The 13,858-nt window shown below is 44.8% G+C and overlaps 1 protein-coding gene across 7 annotated transcripts in view; it reads right to left on the reverse strand.

Annotated features, from left to right (window-relative positions):
• dock9b (dedicator of cytokinesis 9b) overlaps window positions 1-13,858 on the reverse strand; it is a 329,527-nt gene that overhangs the window by 19,484 nt on the left and 296,185 nt on the right. For all 7 annotated transcript variants that reach the window (XM_059970496.1, XM_059970495.1, XM_059970491.1 and 4 more), the window contains 3 exons: window positions 10,093-10,199; window positions 2,557-2,679; window positions 1,047-1,160 (listed from right to left, as the gene is read on the reverse strand). In XM_059970496.1, the coding sequence (XP_059826479.1) occupies window positions 1,047-1,160; window positions 2,557-2,679; window positions 10,093-10,199 (344 nt within the window). The remainder of the gene's footprint in view (window positions 1-1,046; window positions 1,161-2,556; window positions 2,680-10,092; window positions 10,200-13,858) is intronic.

The following is a 13,858-nucleotide window of genomic DNA, read 5'->3' on the forward strand; positions in this document are numbered from 1 at the left end:
CCTATTTATAAAATAGTCTATGCCTTTATTCTTTCTATCAATGTGCACGACCATACACTTTCCTACACTATAACTCGGATCAGTGTCCTCTGGTTACTGGCCACTGGAGGTGGTTCCTCTGACTTTACCTTGTCACCACATTTTCAAAGTTTTATTTAAAAATAAAACTAGCAAAGTGAAGAAAGTTTTGAGAACAATCAGCTCATAAGAATGAACGGCACACTGATATCACAGGCACATCTCAAGTTTCCATAGGTGGTGTTGTCTCTAATCCTCAAAGAGAGCGTGGTGTCCCTGTTCTTACTGAGTTTGCTATGTCATGGCGCGACCGGACGGTGTAACTGGGCATGCAAGCCAGGCTGATCAGCCTTGGTTGGTAGCTAGCCTAGGAGAAGGACTCCGATTTCAAGCCCGGGTAGATGGGACTCGTTAGCCTTGCCAGGCAGTCTGTCTAGGGGAAGGAAAACTGTGATACTCAACCTACAGCCTTGCAGTCACCACAGCTCACTGTGCCTCTGTGGAAGGTCCCTCAGCCTGAAGAGTGGAACTGGTCCACGTGCACTGATCCTCACTATAACCCTATGCAGAGCAGGCAGGAGGGAAAACAAGTTCGACAGCGATGGCGAAGGGGTGCCTCTGTAGCCACCAACGATTGTGCTGTTGCACCTGAGGTCTCCTCTTCCCTCTTGATCTTCGCAAGCAAAGAACTCGCCATCATCGGGCAGGAGGCACAGAGGCCTGAAGTCCCACACCACCAGATTCAGGAACAGCCACTTTCCTTCAGCCACTCTTGAACCAACTGGCGCAACCCTAAACACTACAGTTCAGGGGCACTATGACCACTTTGCACTATAATCAACTTAGTCTTTTTTGTTCTAAGTGTGTTTTCTTTTAAAAATAACTTGTGCGTTTCTTGTGACTGCAGCTTACGTGATGCTATGTACCTGTGATGCGGCTTAAGATTTTCATTACACACATGTACTCGCACATTTGATAATAAACGACTTTGCCTAAAGAGAGGCTAAAATGAAGAGAGAGATGCTCACCTGCCCAAAAAAGCCAACTCGAAAGTAGGTGCCAAGAAGTCGCTTCCCTGTCTGCATAACCTCAGCGATTTTCTTGTAAGCTTGATGGAGGGTTTCGTAGAGATGGGCAAGTTTCTGTTAGAGTGTACAACTAAGTGTCACAATAAGTTTCACTCTCCCCCACACAAATTAACTGAGCACACTTGTAAAGGAATGAAAAAAGGGTTACTGTTGTTTCAGCTCTTTGACTTGAAGAGTTAGTGGTTTGGGAGAGGGCTTGACAGCAGCCACTTCTCTGTGCTGGTGCTCCTATCCTACCGCCAGCCTCCTTCTACTCCACTCCATCTTCCTACCTCTTCTCCCCCAACCTCCCCACCCACCTCCCATGTTTCTCCAGCTTTCCCCTGAATCCATCTTTACTGTTTGCCTTGACCTCTTTCCGTGAGAGACAGTTCCACTTGTAGATCGAGGCTTCTCCTGATTTTTTTTTTATTATTGCTGGGCTCAGTCAGGATCCTAAATTCTGGTCTCCCTGACGTGGAATCACCTCTAGGTGGGATCAAATAGAAGTTTGAAAGACCCCACATAACAACATAAAAAATGAGCACTCAGACCCCTCGATCTCACTTCACCATTAAGTTCATGGTAAACCTGACCTTGGCCTCAGCTCTATCTCCTTACCCAGCTCTCGGATTCCTCTGTAGCCCAAACTCAAACAGCTCTCTGGGTCAGACCCTCCAAAACGAAATTCCCCCTCACCTCCATTTTAAACAGGCAGCTTCCTGGGGGCAATATCTACTGGCTCTAGGTTCCACCAGCTGGGAAAATATCATTTCAGTTTCTACTCTATCCATGTCACCCCCTCGCCCCACCGCTCAGCCCAATACATCACGGGCACATTCCTCCCCATCGTCAGTAGCACTGACACGAGGCACTGGCAACATCCGTCTTCAAAGATGCCCACCATCCAGGCAGTGCCATCTTCTTGCAGCTGCCACCAGTCAGGAGGCACAGAAGCCTTGTCCCACACCAACAGGTGAAAGAACAGCTATCTCCCTTCAACTGGCAGGTTCTTGAACCAGCGTACCCAACCTCATCACTACCTCCGCATAGCGATACTATGACCACTTTCCAATACAATGGACATCTTTTTGACTTGATTGTGCACTTTCTTATATAATTTTCATTTTCCTTGTGGACGTTGAGTTCCCAATGCGATGCGTCTCTGTTACTGTGGCAATTAAGTTTTCCACTGCCACTGTGCCTCCAAGTACTTGTGACAATAACAGTGACTGAATGCTGAACAAGCCACTACTTAAGGCTTTGCCAGAGAATACAGATTAATCTTTCCTGCTGGTTCTCATACACTTCATTTCTCATTCCATGTGTGCTTACCTTTATTCAGACAACAGAAGACATTATGACATTAGCATGAGAACTGGTGGTCAGTAAATTTCAGTCAGAGATGCTGAAAGCGTAACAGCAACAGTTCTACAGCTCTCCCACATCTGAGGAGGACAGACTTACTCACCTCAAACTCCTGCCTTTTCTCATAAACCGGGATGATCAGCTTGTAAACATTGGAAATAAGTTCGTAACGCTCTGCTTTCCAGAGTCCGTCTGCACACTGTTCCAACAGCTCCATCAGCACATCCTGTCCAAAGAACAAGCAAAGTTTGCATTGTGAATAAGCACCTGTCGTAGAACCAGCAACAGAGAAAGAGGCTGCTCGCCCATCACAGCTGCCTCAGTTCTGTCTTACAGATCCACTGTTAATTGCTCTTCCCGTACCCAAGAAAGGGTGCGCTGGCACTGGAGAAGGTCCAGAGGAGGTTTACAACGACGATCCCGGAAATGAAAAGGATTAATGAACGAAGGAGTGTTTGATAGCTCTGAGCCTGTACTCACTGGAGCTTCGAAGAATGAGGAGGCATCTCCTTGAAACCTACTAGATATTTAGAGGCCTAGATAGAATGGACATGGAAAGGATGCTTCAAATAGTGAGGGAGTCTACAACCAGACGGCAGAACCCCAGAAAAGAAGAATGTATCTTTAGAACAATGATGAGGAAGAATCTGTGGAAGTCAGTTCATGGGTATATTTAAAGTCAAGGTTGAAATGTTAATGACTGGTGAGGCATTATAGTTCACGTGGAAAAGGCAGGGGAATGGGGTTAAGAGGGAAAATAAATCAGCCATAATCGAATAGCTGAGCAGACTCGATGGGCTAAATGGTCTAATTCTGCTTTTATGTCTTATGCAGAGATCGATCTAACAGTGTCTTAAAGACATCGAATGAGGTGGCCTCTACTGCTTCCCTGGGACAGACCCCCTACTCTCTGGGAATGGCAGGTCCTCCTCATCTCCCCGTAAATCTACTCCTCTCAAGCTTGCGATTACATCCCCTAGTTCGAGGCTCACCCATCAGTGGAAACAATTTTCCTGCCTCTGCCTGCACTATCCAGTACTGTGCACAGTTTCGGCCACCCTGCCGAAGGAAACCTGCGACTATTCAGCTGGAAGGAGCGCAGGAAAGATCTTTCAGCATTCTCCCAGAATTTGAAGGTCTGAGTTAGAGGGTAAGATTGTACAAGTTAGGACTTTATTCCTTTTGGAGCACAGGAGACTGAGGTGTGATGTCAGAGTATATAAAATGGGAGGTTGAATGCACTCCATCTTTTTCTACAGGGAAATGGAATCTACAGGTGTAGGTTTAAGGTGAGAAGAGAAAGGTTTAAGAGGAACTTGAGGGGTAACTTTTTTTTATATGAATGTGGAATCAGCTGCCAGAGGAAGTTTTAAAAGACCGTTGGACAGAGACAGGAAAGGTTTAGAAGGGTGAAATGGGACTGGCTTGGTTGGGACACCTTGGTCTGCATGGTCCGCCTGTTTCTGCACTGAATTACTTTGTGTGGTCACTGGGTAATGTAGGAAATGTCGGTTAATTTCCACACAGCAGAATTAGACACTTAACAGGTAATAATAGTCGTTAACGTTTATGTGAGGTGGGCACTGCCAGGGAGAGTGGGAAGAACGTCTTTGCTCTTCCTCTCAGGGTGTGCCACGAGAACGGGCAGCGTCTCATTTTAACGTCGCACCTGAGGGACAGCTCACTGGAAGAGCAGGTACGACTACTGCGGGCCGAACGGCCTGCCTCCGAACCATATGACTGTAGGAGTCTCAATGAAGTAGCTGATGTAATGCACAGGTAATCAAAACAGCAACAACTTGGTAGAACCCAAAAGAGCAAAGAAAATCTGCAAGGTAAGGCCTTCACAGTTTGATAAACATTGAACTTCAATATAATTGGGATATAACTATTAAACAACCACCACTGTGAATAAAAACAGCACACAATCTGTTGCTTCTGTTATAAAGGCAGGCACATGCCATAAAAATTAGCAAGATAAGCAATAGAAGTGATCACAGCAATAAATAAATAACCAGTGCAATGAAGATTGCAAAGCCGATATTATTCCTTGGTTTGTTGCAGCCCAGCAATGATAAACAAATTTGCTGGAGTCCTGAAAGTAGGAGACAAGCACTGAAATGTGTAGTAGACTTAGCCCAAAACATCATGGGCAACACCCCCCACCATAGGTAGTATCTGTACGAGGAACTGCCGTCATCAAAGATCACCACTATTAGGGTCATGCCATCTTCTCACAGCTACCATCGGGCAGGAGATACAGAAGTCTGAATTTAAACACCACCAGGTTCTGGAATAGCTACTTCCCTTCAACCATTTGGCTCTTGAACCAACTGGCACAACCCCAGTCATTACCTCATTACAGCAACACTATGACCACTTTGCGTGGCAAAGTACCACTTTGCATGGCAGTGGACTTTGCTTTGCTTTTATGTAATTTGCCTTTAATTTATATTTTTCCTTGGGAACGTTGGGTCTCTGATGCAACGTGCCTGAGATGTTGCTACAAGTAAGTTTTTCGTTGCACCTGTGTGGACATGTACTTGTGCATATGACAATAAACCTGACTTTGAATCTCAAACATGCCACTATTTAAGTCCAGAAAAATCTTTCCTGCTAGTTCTTGTAAACCTCATATCTAATTCCATCCTCACTAATCCTTTTCATTCTGTTGTGGATATGACAATAAACTCCACTTGATCTCAAAGCAAAACAATCTGGTGCCACTGGAAGAGGCCTGACCAACTTCGTTAATGGGTTATGCACTGCGAAATCAGATGGAAGGAAGGACTTGTATTTTTACGATATTCTTCTCCTCAACTTTACTTTCCAAATTTCTCAACAAGATTCAATTCCAAAGGCCATATTCTTTGGAATGTTGGCGCGTGGCCTAGTGGATAAGGCATCAGTCTAGTGATCTGGTTTGAGCCTCAGTTGTGTCCTTGAGCAAGGCACTTAACAACACATTGCTCTGCAATGACACCGGTGCCAAGCTGCTAGGGTCCTAGTGCCCATCCTTGGACAATATCAGTGGCGTGGAGAGGGGAAGGCCTGCAGTTTGGGCAACTGCTGGTTTCCCAGACAACCCTGCCCAGGTCTGCGCCCTGGAAACCTTCCAAGGCACAAATCCATGGTCTCACGAGACTAACGGATGCCTATTAATTCATTGGAATTTATTTGGCCTGTCAAAAATGCTACTTTATTAATCACCTGGAGCTGGCTCCACACTCCGTGTGAAGTAGAATTTGGCCCACAATCTGCGAACCAATTTTCTCAAACCTCTCTCCTTCATCACAGGGGGTACCTTAGCTCCTGGTCCAGCCAGCCAAGATTTCAAAATTTTCTTTTTAAATGACGGATGGTCTCATCCCTCTCTCTTTCGTTCTTCCCCTATATTTCTCCAAGCCCTCTACACTCCTCCAATTATGGACACTTCAGCATCTCCAGATTGAATCTCTCCACCACTCATGGGTGTGCCTTCAGCTCCCAGGGCCACAAGCCCTAGGGTTCTCTCTCTAGACCTTCCAAGTTCTCTGCCAACCATCCTGACAAGCAACACCTTTGAACAAGTTGTCACACTCTGCTATGGTCTGAAGTTTTCATAGAACGCATCCTACCTGATGCATCAAGACTTGGTAAGGCAACAGAGAGCTGTGGGTGCAGCTCAACACATCAGGGAAAGCAACCTCCCCTTCATGGGCTCTGTCTACACCTCGCTGCCTTGGCAAAGCAGAACATAACCAAAGACCCCATCAAGCCTAGACAATCTCTCTTCTACTTCCTGCCATCAGGCAGAAGATATAAAAGCATGTACCAGCATGCTCAGGGACATCTTCTATCTTACTGTTATAAGACTACTGAACAGTTCCCTAGTACAATAAGACAGGCTCACCATCTACCTCATGCATCTTATTGCCTGAACTGTAAGTTCTCTGTTGCTATAACATGTTATTCTGCATTCTGTTATTGTTTTACCATCTACTACTTCAATACACTGTTGTAATAAAATGATCTATATGGTTAGCATGCAAAATACAGTTTTTCACTGCACTTTGACACGTGACAATAATAAACTAATTTATCTCTGTGAGAACACTTTGAGGTGTTTTGAGTTGGATTGTATGAGTTATGGGCGGCAGGATGGAGATACGTCGCCAGGGGTAAGACGCTCCTCCCCTCCGCTAGCCTGCAGGTCACCTTGGGCAAGGTGTAGCACCTGCCTCGCCCCTCGATTGGGGTCATGTGAAGCCATGGGACCAGGTGGTGGATGGTCGTAAGAGCAACTGGTGTATATCACAAGTCCTGGTTACGTGACTACTGTAGCCAAGCGGACAATCTTTCAAGAGTATTGATAATGGCTGGGGTCATCTGTCTGGTAAAGGCATTGGCAAACCACTTCCGCAGAAAAAGTTGCCAAGGACAATCATGGTCATGGAAAGACCGTGACTGCCCACATCATGGTGAGATGGCACATAAGGAACAAATGTTAGGAGGCAGTTAGTAAGGCTGTTGTTGATCTGTAATTCAGAGAGGGTAGAATGAGGGAATTCAGGCCAGCAGTGGACCTGATGGTTACAGGACACAAATGAGAGTCTTAACAGTGGTGAGTTGGAATGGAGGTGAAGATGTACTGGACCTCCTCACATTATGAACACGTGACCTATGTACAGTCCATCCATATGACTGAGTGTTTGGGAGATCACGGGGAAATCAATTGTCCAGCCGCGGTGGAATTGCAATTTTCTGCTGAGTAAGGACTCTGTTCCCAGCAACAATGCAGAAAACTCTGAATAGCCAAATTAAATGCTGTGCTTTAACTATACATCGCTCTTGATTGTTACAGTACATGCTTTTATTTATATATATAGCTGGCAGCCGCATTTCTGACCTACCAGTTCTTTGGGTTAGAAACAGTTTTCAGGAACGGAACGATGCCGTAACCAGGGGAGGATGTGTGTTGTGCTTCCAGAGGTGGAAATGGAAGCTCTAGTAATGGTGCGGATATGGAGTCATCGCTGGGTTAAACTAGAGCACAGCTCTGACTGCTTCTTGCAATTCCCACCATCCATCCATACAGTGCTGCCTTCTTGTGCCTCCAATTAAAGGTGACATGGTGAGAAAGGATTACTTTAAAACTTTTATCAAACGAATAGAAACAAATATAGCGGAAGCAGGGTGAATTGAAGCACTGTTAGCTTTGGCTTATCACAGTCTCGATAAGATTCTTGGCGATACACCCTGAAAAGTTAAGCACAGTAACGTTCACCCGAGTGTATGTTTCCTCAGGTAGAAACACCTGACTTCTATTAACTCTATTAAACACCAGATTTCTATTAACTGTCTCTTAATGCTGTTGAGTTTCTTTGGTTGGGGAATAGCCATGAAAGGTACAGATGCAAGTTATTTACAGTCAAACCTGATCCTGCCCAGTGGGAATGGATTAATTCACATTCCTGTGCTATGGGGTTTCTGAATAATCAGATTCCTTTGAACTTCCATAGCTGACTCAGGACAATCAAAGCACATCTAGAGTGGCAATTATCAGTAATTCAAAAAAACACTGCAAGCAACTCTAAATGTTGACTATTATCTGGTCGATAATTAACATTTGTTGTCCTGACTTAGGGATAAAAGGTTAACAGTCCATCAATGACAAACTGCGTTTCTGAAATAGCTGATAATTAAATTTGCAACATCAGTGTATTCTTATCACGCTGAAGTTTGCTTACAATGTAAACTTTGCAGTTACTGATATCGCAGCAGGCTGCAAATGAAAGGAGAGTGCTGAGGTGATGCAGCACTGCTGAAGATGCTAACAGTGCAGGTGTGTACTGTGTAGTGTCGAGGTACAGACAACATTCAGTTCCGAAGGCCTCAGAAGACCCTGGAGCATCCGGTCAAAAAGCAAGTTTCCCTCTTACTCAATATCTCAACCAAAGTCATTATCACGTTACAACCCACCCCCACACTGGTATCTGTCTGTCACCTTCAGTACTGTTACAACTGGACCACGTCAGACTTGAAGAATAACCCTGTCTCTTACTGGGCACTCATCAAAGACTCCCATCACTCAGTACACCCTCTCTTCTTACTGCTGCCACTATGAAGCCACACACAACATTTTAAGAACAGCTTTTTCCACTCCACCTTCAGACAATGAACCAACCCACGAACATTATCTCAATATCTTTGCTCTCTTTTATTTAATTGTATGTACAATATTAAAATACATTAATTTAAAAATTAAAATATACATGATATTTCTTCTTGTAATTTATAGTATTTCTTACATATTGCACTGTACTGCTTGTTGGTGGGGTGGAAATACATCTCCACCAAAGGAGATGTAAGGTGCCCCCTTCCCTCTACTGGCCTGCAGGTCACCCTTAGGCAAGGTGTAGCACCTGCTTAGCCCCTTGATCGGGGTCAAGTGAAGCCATGGGGGCAGATGGTGGATGGCCACTTGAGCAGCTGGTGCAAATCACAAGTCCTGGTTATGCAACTACTGACACCAGGCAGACAATCTCTGAAGAGTATTGACAATGGCTTTGGGGGGGTGGGTGGGGATTGTCATCTGTCTTGTAAAGGCACTGGGCCAGAAGAAAGCAATGGCAAACCACTTCCGTAGAACAATTTGCCAAGAACATTCATGGTCAAAGACCACGATGGCCAATGCCATAAGTCACGGCACAGTGACGACGTAGATGATGACTGTACCGCTGCCACAAAACAACAAATTTCACACCATTTGTCGGTGATATTACACCTGACTCTGTTTCTGCAGCTTTCAGGATTCATCACTGACTTCTCCAACTCTTTGCTCCACTCTCTCCCAGAACTGGCTCTGCTCTTCAGGTCAATTCAGTTTTTCTCATTCATACTGGGTATGTGCCACAGCCTCACTATTAGCAACACCTTATGCAAATAAGCTCATGTGCTGCTAAGAGCCCCTAATTAACCCTGTAGGACCCATCAGATCCCTTGTCCCACGTGCCCTTCCCCCACCTGCTTGCCTGCTGTAGCTGCACTTGTAATTCTCCTCTTCCTAAATCCTACAAAGCTCCTTGTACCTGAAACGTTAACAGTTTCTCCTTCTATAGATGCTGCCTGACCCATTGGCCATAGTCTGTTTGTCCAGCACCCACAGTTCTTTTCTGACTGTCTGTAATCATCAAACTGCGGCCTACGGGATGCCTCTGTCCTCTGCAGGGCTGCTGGCTTTCCCACTTTATAACAATGGCCACTTCTCAAAATATCCTTCATTGGCCATACAGCACTTCAGGACAGGGAGGTTATGAAGGACATGATGGAAGTACAGAATCTTTCCATCATAGAACCATTACCCTGAAACACAAATTCGTCACTAGGAAGGCAGAAGCTAGAAGACATCTTCACAAAAAAACTTTGACACATTTTGTCATAGTGTTATGCAGCTCAAAATACAATATCACATTCAACTGCTATATTGACCCAGCAAAGCGGACAATCCATCAATGTCAGTGATTCAGCGTGCACGCACACACACACACACAAAACCAATCAGAACTCAGTGCCTTGACAGAGCAGAGACACTGCAGTAAGAACTGTGGTACAGGATGAAGGTGTTGGAAGTGAGAATGTCCAGATCAGGCCAACTCACCTCATTATAGTGGACATCTTGCATTCCTACGTCTTCCATCATTGCTGCTTCCTCATCGATGTTGGGTGTGATCACCTTAAACGCCGAACAGCCTTGCTTGAATATACCTGGAAAGAAAGCAGCAAGAGTGACGTGTGTGCTTCTTCCCCAATGACAGGCCTGCACGTTGTTTGTGACAACCACCCCATCCGCAGAGCACCTCGGACACAGCGAGGCACCTCAAAGCACGTCAGAGGAGTCGTGCCAAACACAAGCTGGCCTGCTGCTTCAGCAAGCGCTCTGTAGGTACAGAGGTGAGATGACAGTGAGGGTCGCACATGGCCAGCTGTGTTTCAGATCCGTCAACACCTGGAAGGTTGACTATCGGTCTCAATGAGTTATCTGCCCTAATAGCTGACCATTCCTAGTGTGTATAGCCAAACTTCCTGTGCTTAAAGTGCTGGTAGCTCTTTTCTTAATGGGTTCTTTTGGGTTTCTTGTTTTGTAGCTGCCTGTATGGTGACATATCAAGGTTGTATAATTTATACATAGTTTGATAATAAATGTACCTTAAACTTCAAAGTCACTCTCTGCCCCAAGCCAGAAGACAGCAGTGTCGATCACTGAAGACTTTCACTATCTGATAAAACCCACTTTGCTCTATTACCATCAGGGAGGGGCTGCAACAGCCTGAAGATCCACAATCAGCATTTAAAGAACAGCTTCTCCTCTGAGATTAGATTTCTGAACGGTCCATGAATCAATGAACACATTCATTTTCACGTCAATGTATGTGACTATGGAATGGAGAACGAACAAGTGCACTGGAGTAAGAGCAAGCCAACACAAACAAAAACCTTTAGGTAATCTCTTCTTCCCAAAAAAGTGTGTTGAGGTCAAACTCAGGTTGGGGAACCAACAGCTAATATTCCATCTGAGTAGTTTCCAACCTGATGGTATGAATGTTGATTTCTCTAATATCTGATATTTTCGACACCCCTTCCTTCCAGCCTTCTCTCTTTTTCCATTCATAGGTCTGTCTCCTTCCTTACACCTTTTCCACACTTATCCCTATCTTCCCTCTGATTCCTCCTTCTTCCCTATTACTCATGGCCCACTGTCCTCTCCAATAAAACTCTTTCTTATTCAGCCCTTTCTCTTTTCTACCTATGAACTCCCAGCTTCTTACAACATCCTCAAGCTCCTTTCACCTGGTCTCACCAATCACCTGCCAGCTTGTACTCCTATCTCTCCCCCCATCACCTTAATCTGGCTTCCGCCCCCTTCCACTTTCCCGTCTGACCTGCTGATTTCCTCCAGCATTTTGTGTGTGTTGCTCTTTTACCTAAACTACTGTTTTCAAATGGTTAAAGAAAAATAAACAAATATGAAAGAGGGAAATTAGTTTTTGGGAGAAGTTTAAGGTGCACCTTAAAATAGGAAAGAGACATGGAGAAGCTTCAGGTGGGAATTCCAGAACATGGAGCTCTGGTAGCTGAAGGCTGGCTGGTGGAGGAAATGCTCAACTTGGGAATTATTAAGAGGCCAGATAGAGATCCAGAAAGGTTGTGGTGCTGGAGGGAATTACTAACACTGGGAGGAGGGAGGTCAGTGAGGAATTTGAAACCAAGGATAGAAATTTTATACCAATGATATCACTGCACAAGAAGTTGGAAGAAATAGGGGGAAGAGGCTGATTGGGTTTCAATAACAGCAAAACTAGGGGATTCAACTATGATTTGCAGGTTTAGCAAGAGTTCCCAGAAATTATTTTTCTTTAATAGTATTTTTTCATAGCATGAAAGGAAACCACTTGGTCCATCAAGAATATGCTGGCTTCAGCTCAGTGCTATCTCCATTTATTTTCCTATTATACACTCTCCCTCATCAACTGCTCCTCCAATTGTCCTACTGCCCTACCTACACCAAAGGGTAATTTACAAGAGTCAATCAATGTACCAGCATGTTGCTGTGACATGGGAGGAAAGTGAGGATTTGTAGACAGTCAAGGGGAAGTATGCAAAACTCCTGAGGTTACAATTGAACCCAGGTCACCGCAGCTGAAGCAGCAAAATTTGCAATGTCTTAAGAAAGCAGGAAATGACACAAACAGGAATCACTTGAGCCTATTCTGTTAGCTAATCAGAGCAAAGGTGACTTGCACCTCAGTTGCATTTACCCATATTTATTTCCCAATTGTACAACGAAATGAAAGCTATCACCTTTGAACTTGGAAACAACAATTAATTTATTGCATCCACATCCTCTGGAGGCAGCAGGGGAGACAAAGCTTGCTGAGTTGACCAAGGTAATAGAAAGTTATGTTTTTGTCCCATTGGTAAAAAGGACAATGGTCACAGAAAAAAATCAATACAACTATCAGACGAGAAAGTCAGAGAAACAGACTCATGAGCTCTAGTGGCTGCTGTAGTTCTTTGGTGAGTATTTAAAAAGTAATACACGATTGGCCAGCCTGCTGTGTTCCTCCAGCATCGTGTGTGTGTGTTGTCTCGTGTTGATGGCACTGTTACTTGATGGCTAGAAGTCAATTTTTTTTTTAAAAAACCGAAACATTACAGCTGTCAGTATTATATTTTCCAATACAAGGAAAGTTTCACACATGGTACGTTTCTGTAAGAACCCATTAGAGGTGAGTACTTTCATTTTTGGTGTTCCTGCACCACTCACTAGAGAGATGGGAGCCTTCTCCCTGACCTCCTAAATAATCCAACAACAACCAGATTTGATGAAGCAGATGGAAACAAGATTGGATTTATTTCATCTAAGCTATGGGACTTGGGAGCCAATGATGTTTCTTGGAAATGTTAGAATTGGATAGGGTGCTGGATTCAAACAATAAATTAACTCCACTATCAGGAACAACTTTTTCTGGGAGATATTAAACCAAGGCCACTTCTGCTCATTTGGTTATGTAAAAAAGACACATGACATTCTGCAGATGCTAGAAATTTTGAGCAACATGTACAAAATGCTGGAGGAACTCAGCAAGTCAGGCAGCATCTGTGGACATCTCAGGCCGAGGTCTTTCATTAGGACGGGAAAGGAAGGGGGCAGACAACAGAATAAGAAGCTTGGGAAGCAGTACAAGCCAGCAGGTGATAGATGAGACCACGTGAGGGGGCTGGTAGGTGGGAGAAGGGGGATAGTGTGAGAAACTGGGAGGGGATAGGTGGAAGGAGGAGTCTAATAGGAGAGGGCAGTGAACCATGGAATAAAGGGAAGCAGCTGGGGAACCGGGGGAGGTAATGGGCAGGTCATGAGGGGAAGCGAAAGGGTGAGAGTGCTCTTAGACAGCGTCTAGTACACCAGAGACAAACGCTTGATCTCCCAGTCTATGTTGCAGTGCCTCTGCACTTCATTTGTCTGTCTGCACTTTCTCCTTAACTGTAACACAGCATTCTACACTGTTACCATTTCCCGTTCCACTACCACAATGTACTTAACGGTTAGCATGACACTATTACAGCTCGGGGCGTCGGAGTTCGGAGTTCAATTCCGACATCATCTGTAAGGAGTCAGTATGTCCTCCCCACTGGATGCGTGGATTTCTTCCGGGCACTCCGGTTTCCTCCCACAGACCAAAGACTTACCCGTCAGTGGGTGAAATGGGCGTTGTAAATTGTTCTGTGACTAGGCTAGCCCAGCGATAAATAGACGGGTTGCTGTGAGGTGCGTCGCAGTGGACTAAAAGGGCCTGTTCCCCATTATATGTTGAAACAAATTAATGTATGTAATGATCTGTCTGGATGGCAAAGCTTTTTCCTGC

The sequence above is a fragment of the Hypanus sabinus genome, chromosome 5, assembly GCF_030144855.1.
Source record: "Hypanus sabinus isolate sHypSab1 chromosome 5, sHypSab1.hap1, whole genome shotgun sequence".
Taxonomy (NCBI): Eukaryota; Metazoa; Chordata; class Chondrichthyes; order Myliobatiformes; family Dasyatidae; genus Hypanus; species Hypanus sabinus.